Below are 20,732 nucleotides of genomic sequence, written 5' to 3'. Positions count from 1 at the left end.
GGCAGGCTGGTCTTGAACTCCTGACCTCAGGTGATCCGCCCACCTCGGCCTCCCAAAGTGCTGGGATTACAGGCCTGAGCCACCGCGCCTGGCCAGCTTGTGCTTTTCAATGATACATCAGCTGCTTTGAAAACAAAATGGACACGAAATCTGATGAATTTTAGTTTGACAATATGTATTTTTTTCCTTTTCTAACAGGATTTGAAAAATACTTTCCTAATGGAAAAAATGGAAAAGAAGCTAGTGAACCTAAAGAAGTTATGGGAGAGAAAAAAGGTACCTTTTGACAAGATTATATTTTAATTTTGCGTTTTCCCCTCATGTATTATGGTGATGGTTTCCACTGAACAAAGAAAAGAGTTATCAGGCTGGGCAGTGTCTCACGCCTATAATCCCAGCCCTTTGGGAGGCCTAGGCTGGTGGATCACTTGAGCCCAGGAGGTTGAGACCAGCCTGGACAATGTGGTGAAACTCCGTCCTTACTAAAAATACAAAAAATTAGTTAGACATGGTGGTGCACACGTGTAGTCCCAGCTACTCAGGAGGCTGAGGTGGGAGAATCACCTGAGCCCAGCAGTGAGCTGTGATTGTGCCACTGTACTCCAGCCTGGGCAACAGAGAGACCCTCCAGAAAAAAAAAAAAAAAACAGAAAGAAAGTTATAGTAAGTCAGTTGTGACGCTGTAGGTTGCAAGTACATATGAAATTCTACAGACCCTGTGTTTCATTTCACCTTAATTTTCTGTTGATATTTTCCTGTCATTTTGCAAATTGAAGTAATTTAAGGCCACCTTAGAGGTTTTGGCTTGTCAAACTAAGCATATTCGGTAGATACCTGGGACATAATTTAAAACATTGAGAAAAATCTTAGAAATCTAATACATGCAACTAATTTGATACATGTCCTGTTGTAGGACAGTGTTTTCAAAATTGCTCCTCAGAGCATTACCTCACCTTAGGGATTCGGAGAAACTTCATTAGAGCTCGGTGGCTGGGGGACTGAGTGGGCCTCCTGTACCCATTTCGATTGACATCCTTGCTTTTTAGGGAAATGTAAAGAACACTGTAATTCAGTTCTTTTTTTTTTTTTTTAGAAGGAGTCTCACTCTGTCACCCAGGCTGGAATGCATTGGCGTGATCTCAAGTGCCTCTTGGGTTCAAGTGATTCTCCTGCCTCAGCCTCCACAGTAGCTGGGATTACATCCGTGCACCACCATGCCTAGCTAATCTTTAAGAGAGAGGGTTTCGCCATGTTGGCCAGGCTGGTCTCGTACTCCTGACCTCAGGTGATCCACCCATCTCAGCCTCCCAAAGTGCTAGGATTATAGGCATGACCACTGCACCTAGCCTTAGTCCGTGTTTTTAAATTTGCTTGTCATCTAGTTAGAGAGACAAATACACGCCCAAAGAATGCAAAGGAGTAAGAGCCACGGGACATGGGGAGGGAGAAGTGCTGGTGTGGGCTGGTGACAGCCCCGGGGCTCTACATTGGAGCAGCACCTAGAGTTCTCCCAGTGCATGCTGGGTAGTCTTTGAGTCTTGGTGTGGGGGCCGAGTAATGATAACCTATACAACCGTTAATGATAACCTATACAACCGTTCGGGTGGCTTTTGTGTGGACATTCCTTTCTCCCTGAGTGGTTTGGAGTGTTGCACAGCTTTAGTGGTGTGCTTACTGCGTGTTTCCCAGTCCTGGGCCTCATTGAGGGGGCTGAGGCTTGTGTACATCATACCTGTCTCAGACTCCACGTGAGACAGAGGTGCAGAAGCCCCTTGTATGCAGCACATTGGGGTGAATGTGTCATGAGCCACATGTTAACATAGCCACTGAGGATGACCGGGTGCCTGTAGCCTCCCATCCTGCTACACTAGAGGGGCTGCTTCATGGTCACTGAAGACATCAGAAGTGTATTCGGGCCGGGTGTGGTGGCTCAACACCTGTAATCCCAGTAGTTTGGGAGGCCGAAGCGGGTGGATCACCTGAGGTAAGGAGTTGAAGACCAGCCTGGCCAACATGGTGAAACCCCATCTCTACTAAAAATACAAAAATCATCCAGGCATGGTGTGCGCCTGTAATCCCAGCTACTCAGGAGGCTGAGGCATGAGAATCACTTGAACATGGGAGGCAGAGGTTGCCGTGAGCTGAGATCACACCATTGTACTTCAGCCTGGGAGACAGAGTGAGACTCCATCTAAAACAACAACGGCAACAACAACAGGGACTGAATTACAGTTTTCCTTACATACATTTCCCTAAAAAGCAAAGATGCCAGTTGAATACCAACTGTGGATGTGTTTTTTTTAGCCATTTGTCAAAACCATGGGCTTTCCTGCAGAAGAAAGTGTTAACAATATACTTTGTGGGAGTGGGAAGGGGAGTACTTACTTTTGTTGTGTTTTGTTGTTGCTGTTGCTTTTGAGATACGGTCTTCCTGTTGCCCAGGCTGGAGTGCAGTGGTACAATCACAGCTCACTACAGGCTCAAACTGTAGGACTCAAGCGATCCTCCTGCCTCAGCCTCCTGTGTAGCTGGGACCACAGGTGCACACTACGATGCCTGGCTAATTTTTTTTTTTTTTAGACAGAGTTTCACTCTTGTCACCCAAGCTGGAGTGCCATGGCACCATCTCAGCTCACTGCAACCTCTGCCTCCTAGGTTCAAGTGATTCTCATGCCTTAGCCTCCTGAAGTAGCTGGGATTACAGGTGCCCACCACCACGCCTAGCTAATTTTTTTGTATTTTTGGTTGAGATGGGGTTTTAGCATGTTGGCCAGGCTGGTCTTGAACTCATGACCTCAGGTGATCCACCTGCCTCAGCCACCCAAAGTGCTGGAATTACAGGTGTGAGTCCCCGCGCCTGGCCATGCCTGGATAATTTAAAATTTTTTTGTTTTTTGTAGAGGCAGGGTTTTGTGGGTTTTTTTTTTGTTGTTTTTTTGTTTTTGAGATGAAGTTTTACTCTTGTTGCCCTGGCTGAAGTACAATGGCATGATCTTGGCTCACTGCAACCTCCACCTCCCAGATTCAAGTGATTCTCCTGCCTCAACCTCCTTAGTAGCTGGGGTTACAGGCATGTGCCACCACGCCCAGCTAATTTTGTATTTTTAGTAGAGACAGGGTTTCTCCATGTTGATCAGGCTGGTCTCAGACTCCCGACCTCAGGTGATCCACCCGCTTCGGCCTCCCAAATTGCTGGGATTACAGGCATGAGCCACCACATCTGGCCAGAGGCAGAGTCTTGCTTTGTTGCCCAGTCTGGTCTTGAAATCCTGGGCTCAAGGGATTCTCCTGCTTTGGCCCCCCAAAATTCTGGTATTACAGGCGTCAGCCACAATGCCTGGCCAGAACACACTTTTAAACTTTGAGTGAGGACTGAGGAATTGGCATCCCAACTCTGTGACTTACTCACTGTCCCGTAACACTGCCACCCATTATCCAACAAGTTAGTTAAGCTATTCTTTCTCCGTCTGTGAACGGTATAACAGTCCTATAATTTCTTGGGTTATTGGGTTATTGTGCATGTTTCATGAGATGATGCAAGTATAGCCCTTGGGAGCCTCCCTGATTGGTAAGCTTTGTATTTGTATTCCTTCTCATAGTGCTTCGCTTAGTAACTGATCAGTTGCCACAGTGTATTCTGCAATAAGTCTTTTATTAAACAGTATACATGAAGACATTGCTGAGAGAGCTAAAACCTTGCCGTGCTTCTATGTGTGCTCTTTGTTTAGGAACAGAGTCAAAGCCAGCTGCTACCACACGCTCTTCTGGAGGAGGAGGAGGTGGTGGTGGTGGAAAACGAGGTGGCAAGAAAGATGATTCTCACTGGTGGTCCAGGTTCCAGAAGGTTTGATGCTATACATTGTGTGAATTTTGAGGTTACGATAGTGGCCCAGAGAAGGTTGAGAGGCATTAGTAGTGTTGGAGGGATTTGTGTCTCACAGAGCATAGATCGTATTGTGGAATTTAGTTTTTCACAGAAGCTGTCTCCTTCTCTGCCCAGGGTGACTTTCCATGGGATGACAAGGATTTCAGGATGTTCTTCCTCTGGACTTCTCTGTTCTGGGGTGGAGTCATGTTTTACTTCCTGCTCAAGAGATCCGGGAGAGAAATCACTTGGAAGGACTTTGTCAATAACTATCTTTCAAAAGGAGTAGTAAGTATTTTATGGGATTGGTGGCTGTTGTGGTTCAAAGGTGAAATTAATCAGATTAGATGAAAGAAGTGACAGTCAGCAGGTTAACCTGGCTCGTCCATTGTAAAGTTGTTATTTTCACTCAGATTTTTCTAATGCTGAGAAGTACTGCAATCAGAGAACCCGTGTTTTGACCTGGTGTCCTCACAGTTACACCCAAATTCTTTTATTTCACTATCTCCCAGAACTGGGTTTTGGCACCACTGCTTCTGACCACGGTCTTGGCAGTCCTCTGCTTGCGTGCTTTTCTCTCGTGCCCTCAGCTGCCTCTGCCCTGTGCTGTCGTGTGCCAGCCTCTTTGGGCTCTTTGTGGGTCTTTACTACGTTTAGTCACCTGCAGGCTTGGTGGCTAATCAGTGTGTGTCAAGTCAGAGCAGATGGGGCTCTAAGGGAGGGCCAGGTGGGCGTGTGGCCCCTGCCATTTCTCTGTCTGCGGAGCAGCCTTTGTTACTGCTTGCTGGGCTTGCCCACGTGTGACTATATTCACCACAACCAATGGGAAATAAGTAAGACCATATTTCAGCATATTTAAGATGCTATTGATTGTAAGACACATGATATTTTATAAGTTGCTAAGACAAATCTAATAAGATGCTGATGAAATTATGACATGCCGGGCCGGGCGCGGTGGCTCAAGCCTGTAATCCCAGCACTTTGGGAGGCCGAGATGGGCGGATCACGAGGTCAGGAGATCGAGACCATCCTGGCTGACACGGTGAAACCCCGTCTCTACTAAAAAATACAAAAAACTAGCCGGGCGAGGTGGCGGGTGCCTGTAGTCCCAGCTACTCGGGAGGCTGAGGCAGGAGAATGGCGTAAACCCAGGAGGCGGAGCTTGCAGTGAGCTGAGATCTGGCCACTGCACCCCAGCCTGGGTGACAGAGCCAGACTCCGACTCAAAAAAAAAAAAAAAAAGAAATTATGACATGCCATCAGTTATAAAATGGATCTGCATTTCTGATGTTAAAATATGAAAAATGTGTGTCTTAGAATTGATTCAGTATAGTGATAGACACCAGGATTAGGCCTGCTGTGTAGCCTTGGGGAAACCCCTTAACCTCTTAATACTTGGGTTTTCGTCCATGAAATGGATAAAGTAAGACGACATTAATACTTACTGAGGTAGTGTAAAGAATTTAAATGCGTTCTAAAGGTTGTACAGGAAGGTAGAAATGTAAGAAATGGTGATCTACTCAGATGGGCAGCTGCCACTGTGCTCAGAGCTGAAGTTGACTGAGATTAACTTCAGTTTATGTTTCACCTGGAAGTTGCAAACCTTCAATGGACTCCAGAGTTCCAAAATGCTTACATTGGACAGATGCTGCCCGTACTGTTGTTCTGTGTGTAGGGAGATGGGTTCCTGGTGCTTCCTATGCCACCATCTTCCCAGAATCCTCTTATCTAGTCGGATTTTTGAAACGTGTTTATCTCGTGAAAGTGAGAATCTTTTATGTGTAATTCTCAGATGTAGTGGGGACTGTCACTCAGAAGCTGCTCAGCAGCAGTGGTCATCGCATGTGGACTGGGCTGCAGCCGTCCTTCGGATTGGGATGGCAGGTCCTTGAGGCGGCTTTTACATAGTTCCAGCTCCTCCTGACCCTCTGGCTCTTTGGCATTAGTCTGCTGTCTTCCCATCAGGTGTCTGTGGGATGGAGCAGTGCCAGTCATTCCTCTCTGACAGGGACTGCCTTTAAGAATAGTTACTCCCCGATTCCAGCCCCTCTGGGATTGCTCTGGGGCTTCCTTGCTTTTTGTCATTCTTGCCTTCCAGACTTGTTGACAAAGCAAGTAGTGGGAAATAAGCACATCCCAGAGTGTGCATGCTCCTGAATCAGTTACAGTCCTTGGGGTGTGGTGTTTAACAGTGTTATTAAGAATCCTATGTAGGCTGGCCGTGGTGGCTCCTACCTGTAATCCCTGCACTTTGGGAGGCTGAGGTGGGAGGATCACTTGAATCTAGGAGTTTGAGACCAGCCTGGGGAATGTAGGGAGACCCCATCTCTACAAAGAAATATAAAAAAATTGGCCACTGGTGGTGGCTTGCACTCTTGGTCCCAGCTACTCAGGAAGCTGAGGTGGGAAGATCTCTTGTTCCCAGAGAGGTTGAGGCTGCAGTGAGCTATGATTGCACCACTGCACTCCAGCCTGAGTGAGATCCTGTCTAAAAAAAATTTAAAAAGGATCCTATATCATTAGGTGATTCAATTAAAAAAAAACTTAAACTATTTTATATTTATAGAGTGACAAAAATTAAAAAGTCTTATACTACCAAATGTTGGTGTGTCCTATAGAGCAGTAGTCTATGTCCTGTAGAGCAATAGTCTATGTCCTGTAGAGCAATAGTCTGTGTCCTATAGAGCAATAGTCTATGTCCTATAGAGCAATAGTCTGTGTCCTATAGAGCAATAGTAATATTTTGCTCATGGCAGTGTGAATTCAGGAGCCATTTTGGAGAACAATTTGGCAATATCTGGTAAAGTTGAAGGTACGTATACCCTGCAACCCAGCGTTAGTGTGTCTATCTACAGGTATGTTTCCTGGAGAAATTTTTTAAGATGTGCCCACAAAGGTAGATATGGGAATGTTCATGACAGCATTGCTTGTGAGAAATGTGTAACAGCCTAGCTGTCTATTAACAGGAGGATGGATCAGTAACTTGGGTGTGGTCATAGCATGGCATACCCCACAGCACGGAAGTGTCAGCTTGCGTAAACCTCACAAATGCAATGTTGAAGGGAAAAAGAAAGTTGTAGAAGGATACGTATATATAAAACAAGACCATTTTTAAAGTTTAAAAACAGGCAGAAGGGAATGTGCGTGTCGTGTAGGGTTACCTTCGTGTGTAGTGCAAGTGTAAGGATGTGGTTTGGGCAGTGCAGCCTCTAAGTGAGAGCATAGTCCCCTTTGGAAGGGGCCGTGCCTGGAGCTTCCGCAGAATTAGAGGTGGGAATGTGGGGGCATACTTATCTGATTCTTTATTCTTTCCTTGTATGGCTGAAACATCATATGCGTTTTAAATGAGCTTAAGAGTATCTCAAGTATTTTCTGTGAATTTATGTGTGAACTTATTTTTAAAATTCTAGGTAGACAGACTGGAAGTCGTCAACAAGCGTTTTGTTCGAGTGACCTTTACACCAGGAAAAACTCCTGTTGATGGGGTAAATCATTTTATTAATTGATGTGAATTAGTTGTAAATTAACTTTCCAGATTTAAAGCTGAAAGGAAAACCTGCCTCACACCGTAGGAGTTATACGCACCAGATCTATCAGAACTGGGCAGTGTGGCAGGGGTAATCTCACTAACATCAGTGGAAATGGAAATGTTGTGTATGGATTAGTGATACAGGGATTGGGTCAGTGTTTTGTTTTGTTTCTGATAATCATTTTGACTACATTTAGGAGACAGTGAATGAAATCCTGGTTTTCAGTATTCCAGAATAGTCTATAACTTTTCAAGACTGAGAAGTAGTTATTTGATTAGGAAAAAAATTTAAAATCTCAATTGCCTGTGTTTTGAGACAGCTTTTATCAAATTAGTTTAAAAGCATCCCCACCATCTCCTAACCATTTTGTGATATTATTTTAATTTCCATTTGATTTCCTATTTTAAAAATAATTTGTATTTCCTCACCAACCAGTCTGGAGTATACTTCCAGAGACCCCAGAGCAAACTGAATGCATTGAGGGAATTCTGAAGAGAGGGGAGAGAGGTGAAGCTGAGGCTCCCAGGACTTGCCAAGCTCTCTTAGGATAATTGCGTTTAACCATTTTCTAGCCATCCCACCTGGACAGGGCAACGTTTAAGGACAACTAGAAGTGATGGTGACCATATCTCTGTTTAATAGCGTGTCAGCAAATAGCAGGGTATCTGTAAGGTCATAGGGCTCTGGTGGTGCCCTGTGTTGAGGAAAGGCATTTTAACTGTCTTGATTTCCCCCGTTCTCTCTACCTACTTATGCAACACCTATTAATAACCATGCTTTATCTTCAGACTTCAGTGCTGGGATTTAAGTTGGAACTTTGTTATGAGGCCAGTGGGCAACGTGTGTTCTAGCACTGTGGGAAGCACGGACACACCCATCCGTCTGCTTCTAGGAAGGGAGCCTAGGGAGAATGTAGGGATGTGTGTGAGATGTCTCTGCAAGGACGTCCCCTCACACATTGTATATACGTAGCAAAAAATGAGAACTAACCCAGAGGCCCATGCCAGGCACCGGGTTAACAGGGAATCCTTGTTCCGTGTCTGTTTCCATGTGAGCAGTTGTCTTTGGGGGCAGGGCTGTCCCTGGGGGCAGTTTTGACATTGGCGGGAACTTGTTTTCCAGCGTTGGCATGAGCATTTTTGTGTTGAAATTCATACCGTTGTATATAAAGTGCTTTCTTTGTATTTCTCTTTTATATTACAGTTAAGGTTTATGTTGATTTCTTTTCAAAATTGTATTTCAAGATTGTAAAGGTTACCACCAGTCTTGAGGGACAGGCCTGAAATGCTGATGCTGTTTGTGTCTGAATGTTGGGGTTATGGATGTCTTTGCTTTCTTTACGTGCATATCCCGAGTTTTTACAGAGAATGTATATTACCTGCTTACTAAAGACTTCTTGTTTTGAGCTTTCAGAAACAGATTTTCAGTGTCCTGCTGTGAATGGAGCAGCAGTGCTGCACACACACAGGCTTTAGCCTCACATCAGTTCTACTCTTGACTGGTAGATGGCTTACCTTCTGTATGACAGTAGAGGGCTTAATGCTTAAATAAGATAGGGTCAGTCAGTGGTGGTTTTCAGATTTTAGTGTGCATAAGAATTACCTGGAAAGCTATTAAAACTTGAGTCCTGGGACCCCACCCCCGCAGAGGTTCTTATCTGGATTGTGTTCTGAGAATTTGCATTTCTAACATGCTCCTAGGTGGTACCCTGCTGCCGGTCCTGGGTTCACACTACTTCTGTGATGGGAGCCAGGCGTTTGGCCTGTTTCCCAGTTGATAGCAGGGGCTGAGTTAGGGAGTGTTCCATCCTTTGTGGTTAATCTATTCTGAGCAGGTTTTGGGGCTTTGTAACCATGTGAATTTTGTATCTTTGTCAGTGAATAATTTACCAAATAATGTTATGTTGTTACATAATATAAAACTTACTCTTCATCTTTTATTTTTAGATTCTTGGAGAGAAATACCACAGTAGTGTTCCTCACTCAGTAACACTGGTGGGAAGGTTATGTGATGACATGTTGCTCTCTTAGGAGGATTTTGCTTTTTTGTTTGTTTTTTGAGATGGAGTCTCACTTTGTCGCCCAGGCTAGAGTGCAGTGGCGCGATCTTGGCTCACTGCAATCTCGGCCTCCCAGGTTCAAGCAGGTCTCTGCCTCAGCCTCCCGAGTAGCTGGAATTACAGGTGCCTGCCACCATGCCTGGCTAATTTTTTGTATTTTTAGTAGAGACAGGGTTTCACCATCTTGGCCAGGCTGGGCTTGAACTCCTGACATCGTGATCCACCCGCCTTGGTCTCCCAAAGTGTTGGGATTACAGGCATGAGTCACCACGCCTAGCCTTGTTTTTTGTTTTGAAATGGAGTCTCACTCTGTCGCCCAAGCTGGAATGTAGTGGCACAGTCTTGGCTCACTGCAACCTGTGCCTCCTGGGTTCAAGCCTCCCAAGTAGCTGGGCCTATAGGCGGATGCCATCATGCCTAGCTAATTTTTGTATTTTTAGTAGAGACAGCCCGAGACCATGGTGGCCAGGCTGGTCTCGAACGCCTCACCTCGGGTGATCTGCCGCCTGGGCCTCCCAAAGTGCTGGGATTACTGGCCACTGTGCCCAGCCTCTCTAATGAGTTTTATATCATAGACTTACTGTTTTGATTTTAAAAATACTTTTTTTAAAAAAGATGATTGCAGGTTAAAGGAGAAACAGTTTTTTGTACTATAAAATGGAGCTAATACATGCGCAATGCTTGAAATGGGGTCTTCTAGCTGGTAAACTCTGTAAATGTGAGCTGTTAACATCAGTGTCCTCATGATTGTGCAGAGGCAATGTGACGTTGTGGTTAGGACACTAGTTCAGGAGCCAGACTGTCTGGGTTGGTTCAGATCCCAGCCGCTTATTTTGTGTGTGACCATGAGCAAGTTTTCTCATCTGTAGAATGGGAGCAGGAGTCAGGGCTCACATTCACTCAGTACAATAGGAAATAGTTACATGCTGGTTGGTAGAATAGCCTTGACCTGGCCCCTCAGGCATCCCTGTGCTGGGCCCTCTGGGTCTCTGCAGCTCCAGGGAATAAAGAGGGAGTGCCTGGCACAGCAAGGCTCATCTGTTCCAGTTGCACAGTGGAGGTGCGGTGTTCGGATTTTGAACATCATCCTCAGTGATGGCACCTGCTTCTTTGGATGGTCTTCAGGATTAAATGAACTAATGCATCTAAAGAGCCCAGAACAATGCCTGGCACTTAGTAAACACCCAGTAAACTTTAGTTCTTATCACTTTCACAGTAGTTTTAAATTTGGGAATAGGGAGCTAAAATAAAATACCTAGGGAATGGAGGAAGAGGAAAATAATGCGTGTTTATTTTTAAAAGGATTATGTTTTCAAATAGGTTTTTCATTCTGTTTTTTGAGTTTATAATTTTAGAGCCACTGGGATACTGCTGCTAAGGAAATGCTTATTTGCCAAGAATTGCCAAGTGTTCTCAGTGAGTGACGTTTAATCACCACATTATTAAAGCCAATTTTTTATTACTGTTTTTTGTTTATACATTTTCAGTGTTTCTGAAAAATTCTTAAAAAGTTGAACCCTTCGGTGAATTGAACCTTTTAGTTTCACTTCATTCTTAGGGTATTTGTTTTTTTGTTTTTATAGCAATACGTTTGGTTTAATATTGGCAGTGTGGACACCTTTGAACGGAATCTGGAAACTTTACAGCAGGAACTGGGCATAGAAGGAGAAAATCGAGTGCCTGTTGTCTACATTGCTGAAAGTGATGGGTAATCTCAAAGATAATATTTTGGAGACTGTTTACTGTGCTGGTATGGTTCACTGTGTTCTGTCCCTGGGTGCGGGGCTACACATTATATTCTCAAACAGGCCTTTCTCAGTTTGGCCAGATTTTAAAAAAGCTATTAGTAACTCACTAGTTTTTGCATATGACTCATTCATTTTCTTTTTTTTTTTGAGATGGAGTTTCGCTCTGTCGCCCAGGCTGGAGTATATGGTGTGATCTTGACTCACTGCAACCTTTGCCCCCACCCCGGTTCAAGCAGTTCTCCTGCCTCAGGCTCCCGAGTAGCTGGGTTTATAGGCCCTTGCCACCACGCCCAGCTAATTTTTGTATTTCTAGTAGAGACAGGGATTCACCATGTTGGCCAGGCTGGTCTCTAACTCCTGACTTCAGGTGATCCACCCGCCTCAGCCTCCCAAAGTGCTGAGATTACAGGCGTGAGCCACCACACCTGGCTTTTTATTTTTATTTTATTATTATTTTTTTATTCATTCATTTCTACACATTTATACTTACCTTGATTAAGCAGTGGTTTGGGGTATTAACATTCCATGCATTGACCTTTGGAAGGATTTTAGCATAAAGAACCCCTTTGTATCAAAGAATGGCATTCCCATCTTTGAACTGTCATTTATGTTTATATTTCACAGAGTTTTCCGGGATTTTTAGGTGATTCTTCTCTCATCAGAACTTCTTTGGGGGTTGTCTTTAATAAGACCATGCTAGTTACCCCACTTAAAGTCTGGGCAGATGCTCCATTTATTTCAAGAGTTGGTTGCCATGGAATTTATTTGGGAATTCTGTTGCCTTGGCAAGTTACCCTCATTTGTATTAAGTGCGGAAGGTATACCTTGATGTAGCTATGTATGTTTATATTGATACCTTGCAGCACATGTGAAAGCTGGAGGCGAGCAGCCGGTCCTAACCCGTGTTGCGCTGTGTCCCCAGCTCTTTTCTGCTGAGCATGCTGCCCACGGTGCTCATCATCGCCTTCCTGCTCTACACCATCAGAAGAGGGCCTGCTGGCATCGGCCGGACAGGCCGCGGGATGGGCGGACTCTTCAGTGTCGGAGAAACCACTGCCAAGGTCTTAAAGGATGAAATTGATGTGAAGTTCAAAGATGTGGCTGGCTGTGAGGAGGCCAAGCTAGAGATCATGGAATTTGTGAATTTCTTGAAAAACCCAAAGCAGTATCAAGACTTAGGAGCGAAAATCCCAAAGGTAAAATGAACTTTTAGCAGATTAACTTTTTGAAGTGTTTCTTGATCTCTGAAGTTACAATTTTGTGAAGTTTGATTACTTATTATAGATAGCTGTTTTCCTGTCCTTCCTCTTTCTCAGCTCACTAGGTTAGCCTCTGCCCAACTCGAGGATCGTGTTGGGTCAGTTTTTCTGTGTGAATGTGTCTTGTATAGTGTATGTATTCCTGAAAATATCTGTGTTACCTCCTCTTGGAAGACTTTTCTTGATTCATCTTCCCTCTTCCTCCAATCTGATTTAGATGCCCTATCTCTCAGCAACTGTAGGGCCGCAGTAGCTCACTGACCATGTCACACGCTGCTGTCACCCAGTGTCCCTTCGAGGGATGAATGTGGACTCTGCTAGTGGTGGGCTCTACCCTATAGGGCTTGGTGCCCATAGGGCTAGGCGTGGGGCAGTAACTTCCTATTTGTTAAAATGGATCAGCTGTTAATTAAATAAATAAAAAGTGAATGAATAAAAACTGGCCGGGTGTGGTGGCTCACGCCTGTAATCCCAGCACTTTGGGAGGCCAAGGCGGGCTGATCACAAGGTCAGGAGATCGAGACCATCCTGTGAATGGTGAAACCCCGTCTCTACTAAAAATACAAAAAACTAGCCGGACGAGGTGGCGGGCACCTGTGGTCCCAGCTACTCGGGAGGCTGAGGCAGGAGAATGGCGTAAACCCGGGAGGCGGAGCTTGCAGTGAGCCGAGATCGCACCACTGCGCTCCAGCCTGGGCGACAGAGCGAGACTCCGCCTCAAAAAAAAATAAAATAAAAATAAAAAATAAAAATAAAAATGTATATGTATACTCCCAAAGTGCTGGGATTACAGGCGTGAGCCACCGCGCCCGGCCTTTAAAGTCCATTAATAAATTTTACTTTAAAGGAATCCTTTGAAAGGTAATCATTATTTCCTTGATTTTTATGTCTCGCTTCTATGGATAAAAAGTCATATTTTATGAATTTATAACTTTCTGTTACTTAGTATCCATTTACATCACACCTAGCTATTATTTTAGTTGTGTATGGCCAGGTGTGGTGGCTCACACCTGTAATCCCAGCACTTTGGGAGGCCAAGGTAGGTGGATCACCTGAGGTTAGGAGTTCGAGACCAGCCTGGCCAACATGGTGAAACCCCGTTTCTACTGAAAATACAAACAAGTAGCTGGGCATGGTGGTGTGTGCCTGTAATCCCAGCTGCTTAAGAGACGGAGGCAGGAGAATCGCTTCAACCTGGGAGGCGGAGGTTGCAGTGAGCCGAGATCTTGCCATTGCACTCCGGCCTGGACAACAAGAGTGAAACTCCATCTCAAAAAAAAAAAAAAAAAAGTGTATTGTTTGAGCAAACACATTCTTTCTTTGTAGTTAAGTTCGTCATTGGTCGTTAGATTTCTACTTCATTTGTGAAACTTTTAAAGACGAAAAGCAAATTTTAAAAATACTTTAAGGTCTTATTACAAAGCCTAGAAAAAATATCATTTGACCATATTATCTGCCTCCTCACAGTATGTGGATATGGTAGTGTGGTAGTATGTCTATTTATAAATAAGAGAGAACACTGTTTGTGGGTGGTCAGTGGAAATAAATTCACAGTTAGGTTTTAAGTTGCATGTCCAACCATGCTAAAAATGTGCTGATTTGTACATGAAAGTTAAGTCAGAAGTTGAGTTCATTAATTATTTGAGCTCAAAAACTAATTTTACTTGTAAAGAGTAAAAGAATTACATAAATCAGGAGTGTGGTGTTTGTGTCTTCTTGAATTATTTAAGTAAACCTTAGCGGGTTTATTAGTATATTCCTAGCCTAAGTCGCCCTTTACATACCGTTAGATTAAAGGTCTAAAAATCAGCACTAGGAAAAAAAGGAAATATTTTAAATTTCACATTGTTACCAAATTTTTTGTAACAAAATATTTTTGATAATCTTTTTCTTATTCTTACTAATATAAAAATGTTCTACCATAGCACAAATGTTTAATATTTAATGTATATCAATAAGATTTAGAGACAGAATAATACCTTGGAATTATTTGCGGATACACAATTTACTTTTCTGAAATTCTCATTAAATGTAATTTCTTTTTTAATATCTGAAGGGCGCCATTCTCACTGGTCCTCCAGGCACTGGGAAGACGCTGCTAGCTAAGGCCACAGCTGGAGAAGCCAATGTCCCTTTCATCACCGTTAGTGGATCCGAGTTTCTGGAGATGTTCGTTGGCGTGGGCCCAGCTAGAGTGAGTCTCATTCTGTTCTGATGACAGCTTCCTGATACCCACCACTTCCCCACAGATGGGGGGACTTGCTAGAGATGGCCCTTCCCCCTAGAGTGCTAGAGTGACCTCTCACCAGTCCATGGCCTGAGCTCTCCTCCAGGCCTAAGCCTTCAGCAAGGCCTGCGACTTCTACCCCACCTTCCCTCGCACCAGCTAGGACTGCAGTCTGCTACCTATATTAGACCAATTTCAAGAATTGATGGCTTGGCGCGGTGACTCATGCCTGTAATCCCAGCACTTTGGGAGGCTGAAGTGGGCGGAACGCTTGAAGTCAGGAGTTCGAGACCAGCGTGGCCAACATGGCGAAACCCTGTCTCTGCTAAAAGTAGAAAAATTAACCAGGCGTGGTCATGCGTGCCTATGATCCCAGCTATTTCGGAGGCTGAGGCAGGAGTATCTCTTGAACCCAGGCGGCAGAAGTTGCAGTGAATCGAGATCACACCACTGCATTCCAGCCTGGGCGACAGAGTGAGACGCTGTCTCAAAAAAAAAAAAAAAAAAAAAAAAGAATTTGCTTTATTGGTGGATTTTTTTTTTTTTTTTTTTTTTTTTGGTGACAACGTTTATTGAGATATAATTGACATACCAAACAATTGATGTCTGTGACGTATATGATTCAGTAGCTTTTAGTAATTCACAGATTTGTGCAGCCATCACCACAATCAGTTTTACAACATTTCCATTACATCAAGAAGAAATCCTGACCGGGCACGGTGGCTCATGCCTGTAATCCCAACACTTTGGGAGGCCGAGGCGGGCGGATCACAAGGTCAGGAGATCGAGACCATCCTAGCTAACACGGTGAAACCCTGTCTCTACTAAAAATACAAAAACAAAACTAGCCGGGCGTGGTGGCGGGTGCATGTAGTCCCAGCTACTCGGGAGGCTGAGGCAGGAGAATGGCGTGAACCTGGGAGGCAGAGCTTGCAGTGAGCTGAGATCTCACCACTGCACTCCAGCCTGGGTGACGGAGCGAGACTCCATCTCAAAAAAAAAAAAAAAAAATGTAAATTGGGAGTCCTAAGCAAACTACACAGCAGAGTTTCCTAGTACAGACATTCTATGTAAATGAAATTATACAATATGTGGTTTTTTATGCCTGATTTCTTTCACTTAACACAATGTTTTCGAATGGTAACTCTATGTTTAACATTTTAAGGAACCACCAGACTGTTTTCCAAACTACTTGCCCATTTTCCATCCTACCAGCAGTGTGTAAGGGGCTCTGATGTTTCCCTGCCCTCACCAACACTGGTTATTGTCTAATTTTTAATGACAGCCTCCTTAGTGGGTGTGACATAGTATCTCGTGGCTTTGATTTGCATTTCCACGATGAGGAGTGATGTTGAACATCTTGTATGTGCATATTGGCCATTTGTATATTTTTATATCTTCCTTGGAGAGACGTCTATTCAGATCCTTTGCCCATTTTTTAATTGGTTTTTTTTTTGGTTGTTGAATTGTAAGAGGCTTTTTTTTTTTTCCTGAGATAGAGTCTTGCTCTGTCGCCCAGGCTGGAGTGCAGTGGCGTGACCTCTGCCTCCTGGGTTCAAGTGATTCTGCCTCAGCCTCCCTAGTAGCTGGGATTATAGGTGCCTACCACCATGCCCAGCTAATTTTTGTGTTTTTAGTAGAGATGGGGTTTCAGTATGTTGGCCAGGCTGGTGTTGAACTCCTGACTTCAGGTGATGCACCCGCCTTAGCCTCCTAAAGTGCTGGGATTACAGGTGTGAGCCACCATGTCCGGCCTCACCTTCAAATCTATTTCACACTTTGCTGTTGTTGTGCAGGTAAGTCATAGAAAAATAGGGAATGATGGGGAGTTGGGCATTTATGATGATGGGCCGTGAGATATAATATGGATGGGGGGAAATTGAAGACAGGAGAGGAGCTGTGGGTGGTGGTGGGGAAGGGTGGGCCTGGTGGGTTGGAGAGCTGAGAAGTGGTAAAGAGTTGGCATGAGATACCTGAGTGTGTGTGTGGGGCCAGATGATAGGAGGGGTGCTCAGAGAGGAGATGACTTGAAGATGGTGGTTTAAAAGGCAACCTTGTCAGTGCTGTTCTTGTCAGAGTGAAATAAAAGGTGAATGAAGAGGTGGCCAGGGAACTGAGAGACCGGGAGTCACATGGATGGAAATCACTGAGGACATAGTGATGTCCCACGGGGAGACCCACGGCACAGCGGGGTGGAGTGCCTGCCACGAGGCCTGAGCCTCAGCAAGCAGGGGCTTTTCCAGCAGTCATTTTGGTAGCAGCAGTGGGGTGTGAGATGGACTCCAGCCCCAGCCAGCCTGTAGGGGAAGATGCAGACTCCTGCTTAAGACTTGCTGGAATAGCTGAGTTCCTGTTCATGCCAGGACAGGATGGATATAGTTTGAAGGTGTGGGTCTGTAGATCACAGATCTGGGGTTCAGAGGGGAGGCTGGAGAAGGATGCGAGTTATTTTAGGAGATGTGTTCAGAGCAGTGTAGGAATGAACATCCAGAAATCCAGGCAGGAAGACCTGGACTTCTGGCCAGTGAAGTGGGGGGTGGGGGTGGGGGTGGGAGTGGGCGGGTGGAGAGTTGTCTCTGACGCTCCCTAAAGGGGCAAGTGACGGATGGTGAGGCACTCAGTGGCTCTTCCTCCTCCCGACTGCAGGTTTGTCTGAGGGTATTGTGCTATCAGGATGGTCTGTGGTGGGGTGGGTGGCGGACGAAGCTGTCACCCCCTCTTTGGGGATGAGCTGGTGAGCTTGGATGGTCTTTGGCTTCATTGTACGTGTGTGATTGCGTAGACCCCTTAATAGTCCCAGCTTGTTAATAACTGCCTTAGGCGTGAAATGTGAACCCTAGAGAAGTCTGAACTTTTCAACTCAATGTAAAGTTTACAGCTCTACTGTATTGTCTTTGTGTAGGCATATATGTAATGTTAATTTGTTGGTATTACAAAAATAGCAGATATTATCAGTGTTTATTACATACACAGTAATTTATGGGATCTGAGAAAGATTTGCTTACCTTAAGTCAGTTACCCCGGTTACTCCTCATTTGCCGCCGCTTTGCTACTTGTAACTCTTTAAAAAAATGTACCTTACAGTGTGTATCACAGAAAGATTGTCTGCACATGGAAGCTGAAGATTTATTTCATTTCTTTTTGTTGTTGTTGCTGTGTTTTGAGACAGAGTTTCACTCTTGTCACCCAGGCTGGAGTGCAATGGCGCGATCTCAGCTCACTGCAACCTCTGCCTCCCAGTTCAAGTGATTCTTCTGCCTCAGCCTCCTGAGTAGCTGGGATCACAGGCATGCGCCACCATGCCTGGCTAATTTTGTATTTTTAGTAGAAACGGGGTTTCTCCATGTTGGTCAGGCTGGTCTTGAACTCCTGACCTCAGGTGATCCACCCGCCTCGGCCTCCCAAAGTGCCGGGATTACAGGCATGAGCCACTGTGCCCGGCCGATTTATTTCATTTCTTATTCAGAGGATAAATAATATTCTCTGGTCAAATGACTCTCTTTCTGTTTTTGCCAAGGTTCGAGACTTATTTGCCCTTGCTCGGAAGAATGCCCCTTGCATCCTCTTCATCGATGAAATTGATGCGGTGGGAAGAAAGAGAGGAAGAGGCAACTTTGGAGGGCAGAGTGAGCAGGAGAACACACTGAACCAGCTGCTGGTGGAGATGGATGGTGAGTGGTCAAGGCTTTTGTATCTTTAACTGCACTTTTTGTTTTTTTTTTTTTTTTTTGAGATGGAGTCTGGCTCTGTCGTCCAGGCTGGAGGGTAGTGATGTGATTTCGGCTCACTGCATCCTCTGACCGCTGAGTTCAAGCGATCCTCCTGCCTCAGCCTCCTGAGTTTAAGCTGCACTTTCTTATGCCTTTCATGTGCCCAAAATGAGAGTCCTTATTCCAATATTGAGTATCACAAACAAAAAAAAGCATTCCCTAAAACAAACAATTCTTTTACAAGGCTCTTTTTCACTAATATAAATAATAGCAAGATATTTTTTTCCTGGCAGCCTGCATAACTTAATATTGGTGTTAACATGCTGTTTGTGTCTGGTGTTTGAATAAGAGAAGAATTGGTGAAATGAGTCACAAAAGAATTACCATCTCATTCTCTAAATCATCACCGTTTCTGAAGCACAAGGAAAATCTAAGCCTAACCCAGTGTGAATTTAGCAAATTTCAAATACTTTTTTACTAAGAGAGTAGCCGGCTTTCCATGCTAGCAAGCTTTTCTTTTATTTAGGTAAGGCACTTCTCAGGATGTCATGTGTTCTTCCTGCTGGAAGATAAAAATGTGGATGCTTGGTTGGTTGTGCAGAAAGGGGAAGCACAGTGCCAGAACTGAACTGACTTCAATGACGAAGCCAGGCATAGGGTCAGAATAAGAAGGTAGAGATCCTCCTTCCTCCCGCAATGGTCAGCCCATGTTGCGTTCACATTGGAGCACCACATCTGAGGGAAATTCACCCAGGAGATCCTGCCGTGCCAGGGTCCTGAGGGTGAAGGGCCTGGGACCATGGCATTTACATTGAGAATGGGCAGTAACACGGAGCCGCTTGAGTGTGGAGAAGAGGTGGGAGGTAGAGGTTGATCTCTGCCTTCAGATAGGCAGTTGGTTGTCCTGTGGCCCAGTGTGTCAGAGACATCCTTTGCAAATTTAATCTGATTTTAAGACATTTTTTAAATTGACGTTATCTTCTAAATTTGTAGTTAAATAAATTTAAATATTTGGTCATTTGTCTTTAGGAAATTTACTCTTAAAATTTTAAGTCTAACATATGATTATTTTCAAGGACAAGCTGAATAGTAAGAAAAATAATTCAAGTTTGTAACTTAAAAAACACTGGATAGGCCGGGGTGGTGGTTCACACCTGTAATCTCAGCACTTTTGGGAGGCCCAGGCAGGTGGATCACCTGAGGTCAGGTGTTTGAGACCAGCCTGACCAACATGGAGAACCCCTATCTCTACTAAAAATGCAAAAATTACCTAGGTGTGGTGGGGCACGCCTGTAGTCCCAGCTACTCGGGAGGCTAAGGCAGGAGAATCGCTTGAACCCGAGAGGCAGAGGTTGCAGTGAGCGGAGATCATGCCACTGCACTCCAGCCTGGACAAGAGTGAAACTCCTTCTCAAACAACAACAACAAAAACCCACTGGATAATGAATAGAAAATGTGTTTACTGTAGCTATGAATTTGCGGTGCTCATATGTTCCTGATGGTGCACTGTTGCTTTCTGCCTCTTGTCATTTAATAGTGTTTGCATTTTTGTTACCTTTCAGGTTTTAATACAACAACAAATGTCGTCATTTTGGCCGGCACTAATCGACCAGATATCCTGGACCCTGCGCTGCTTAGGCCGGGGCGTTTCGACAGGCAGATCTTTATTGGTGAGATGATGTTTGCTGGGGCAGGTCCAATGCTCATGAGTATAGGTGTGACTGTTTCAATATGATTTTCTTTTCCTTAAAAATGGTTTCTAAAGGACCACCAGACATAAAAGGAAGAGCTTCTATTTTCAAAGTTCACCTCCGACCACTAAAACTGGACAGTACTCTGGAGAAGGATAAATTGGCAAGAAAACTGGCATCTTTAACTCCAGGGTTTTCAGGTGAGTGGAAAGTAACGAGGACTCTATTTAGAAGTGTATTAAAATCGGGAACAGTTACCAGGTACCAGTTTACTTTCTTACCTTTTCACTTCTTTACTGTGGGCTACCTAAGTTTATATTCCCAATTTTATTTTTTTTGAGACAGGATCTTGCTTTACTGCACAGGCTGGACTGAGTGGTGTAATCATAGCCTACTGTAGCCTCAACCTTCTGGGCTGGAGTGATCCTCCTGCCTCAGCCTTGCGAGTAGCTGGGACTATAGGCATGTACCACCATGCCCAGCTAATTTTCTGATTTTGTGGAGACAGGGTCTTATTTTGCACAGACTGGCCTGAAACTCCTGGCTTTAAGTGATCCTCCTGCCTCGGCCTCCCAAACTGCTGGGATTATAACCATGAGCCACGGTGCCTGACTATTTTTACTTTGTTATTACAGGAAATTTC

The 20,732-nt window shown here is 44.5% G+C and overlaps 1 protein-coding gene across 1 annotated transcript in view; it reads left to right on the top strand.

Annotated features, from left to right (window-relative positions):
- AFG3L2 (AFG3 like matrix AAA peptidase subunit 2) overlaps nucleotides 1–20,732 on the top strand; it is a 48,566-nt gene that overhangs the window by 6,182 nt on the left and 21,652 nt on the right. The window contains exons 3-12 of the mRNA XM_007974712.3: nucleotides 199–276; nucleotides 3,729–3,844; nucleotides 4,001–4,153; nucleotides 7,276–7,350; nucleotides 11,038–11,162; nucleotides 12,125–12,398; nucleotides 14,518–14,655; nucleotides 18,206–18,359; nucleotides 19,961–20,068; nucleotides 20,164–20,289. Of these exons, the coding sequence (XP_007972903.1) occupies nucleotides 199–276; nucleotides 3,729–3,844; nucleotides 4,001–4,153; nucleotides 7,276–7,350; nucleotides 11,038–11,162; nucleotides 12,125–12,398; nucleotides 14,518–14,655; nucleotides 18,206–18,359; nucleotides 19,961–20,068; nucleotides 20,164–20,289 (1,347 nt within the window). The remainder of the gene's footprint in view (nucleotides 1–198; nucleotides 277–3,728; nucleotides 3,845–4,000; nucleotides 4,154–7,275; nucleotides 7,351–11,037; nucleotides 11,163–12,124; nucleotides 12,399–14,517; nucleotides 14,656–18,205; nucleotides 18,360–19,960; nucleotides 20,069–20,163; nucleotides 20,290–20,732) is intronic.

Source organism: Chlorocebus sabaeus, chromosome 18 (genome assembly GCF_047675955.1).
Source record: "Chlorocebus sabaeus isolate Y175 chromosome 18, mChlSab1.0.hap1, whole genome shotgun sequence".
NCBI classification, from domain to species: Eukaryota; Metazoa; Chordata; class Mammalia; order Primates; family Cercopithecidae; genus Chlorocebus; species Chlorocebus sabaeus.
The sequence above is the reverse complement of the archived record's forward strand: the minus strand, read 5'-3'. Positions and strand labels throughout refer to the sequence as shown.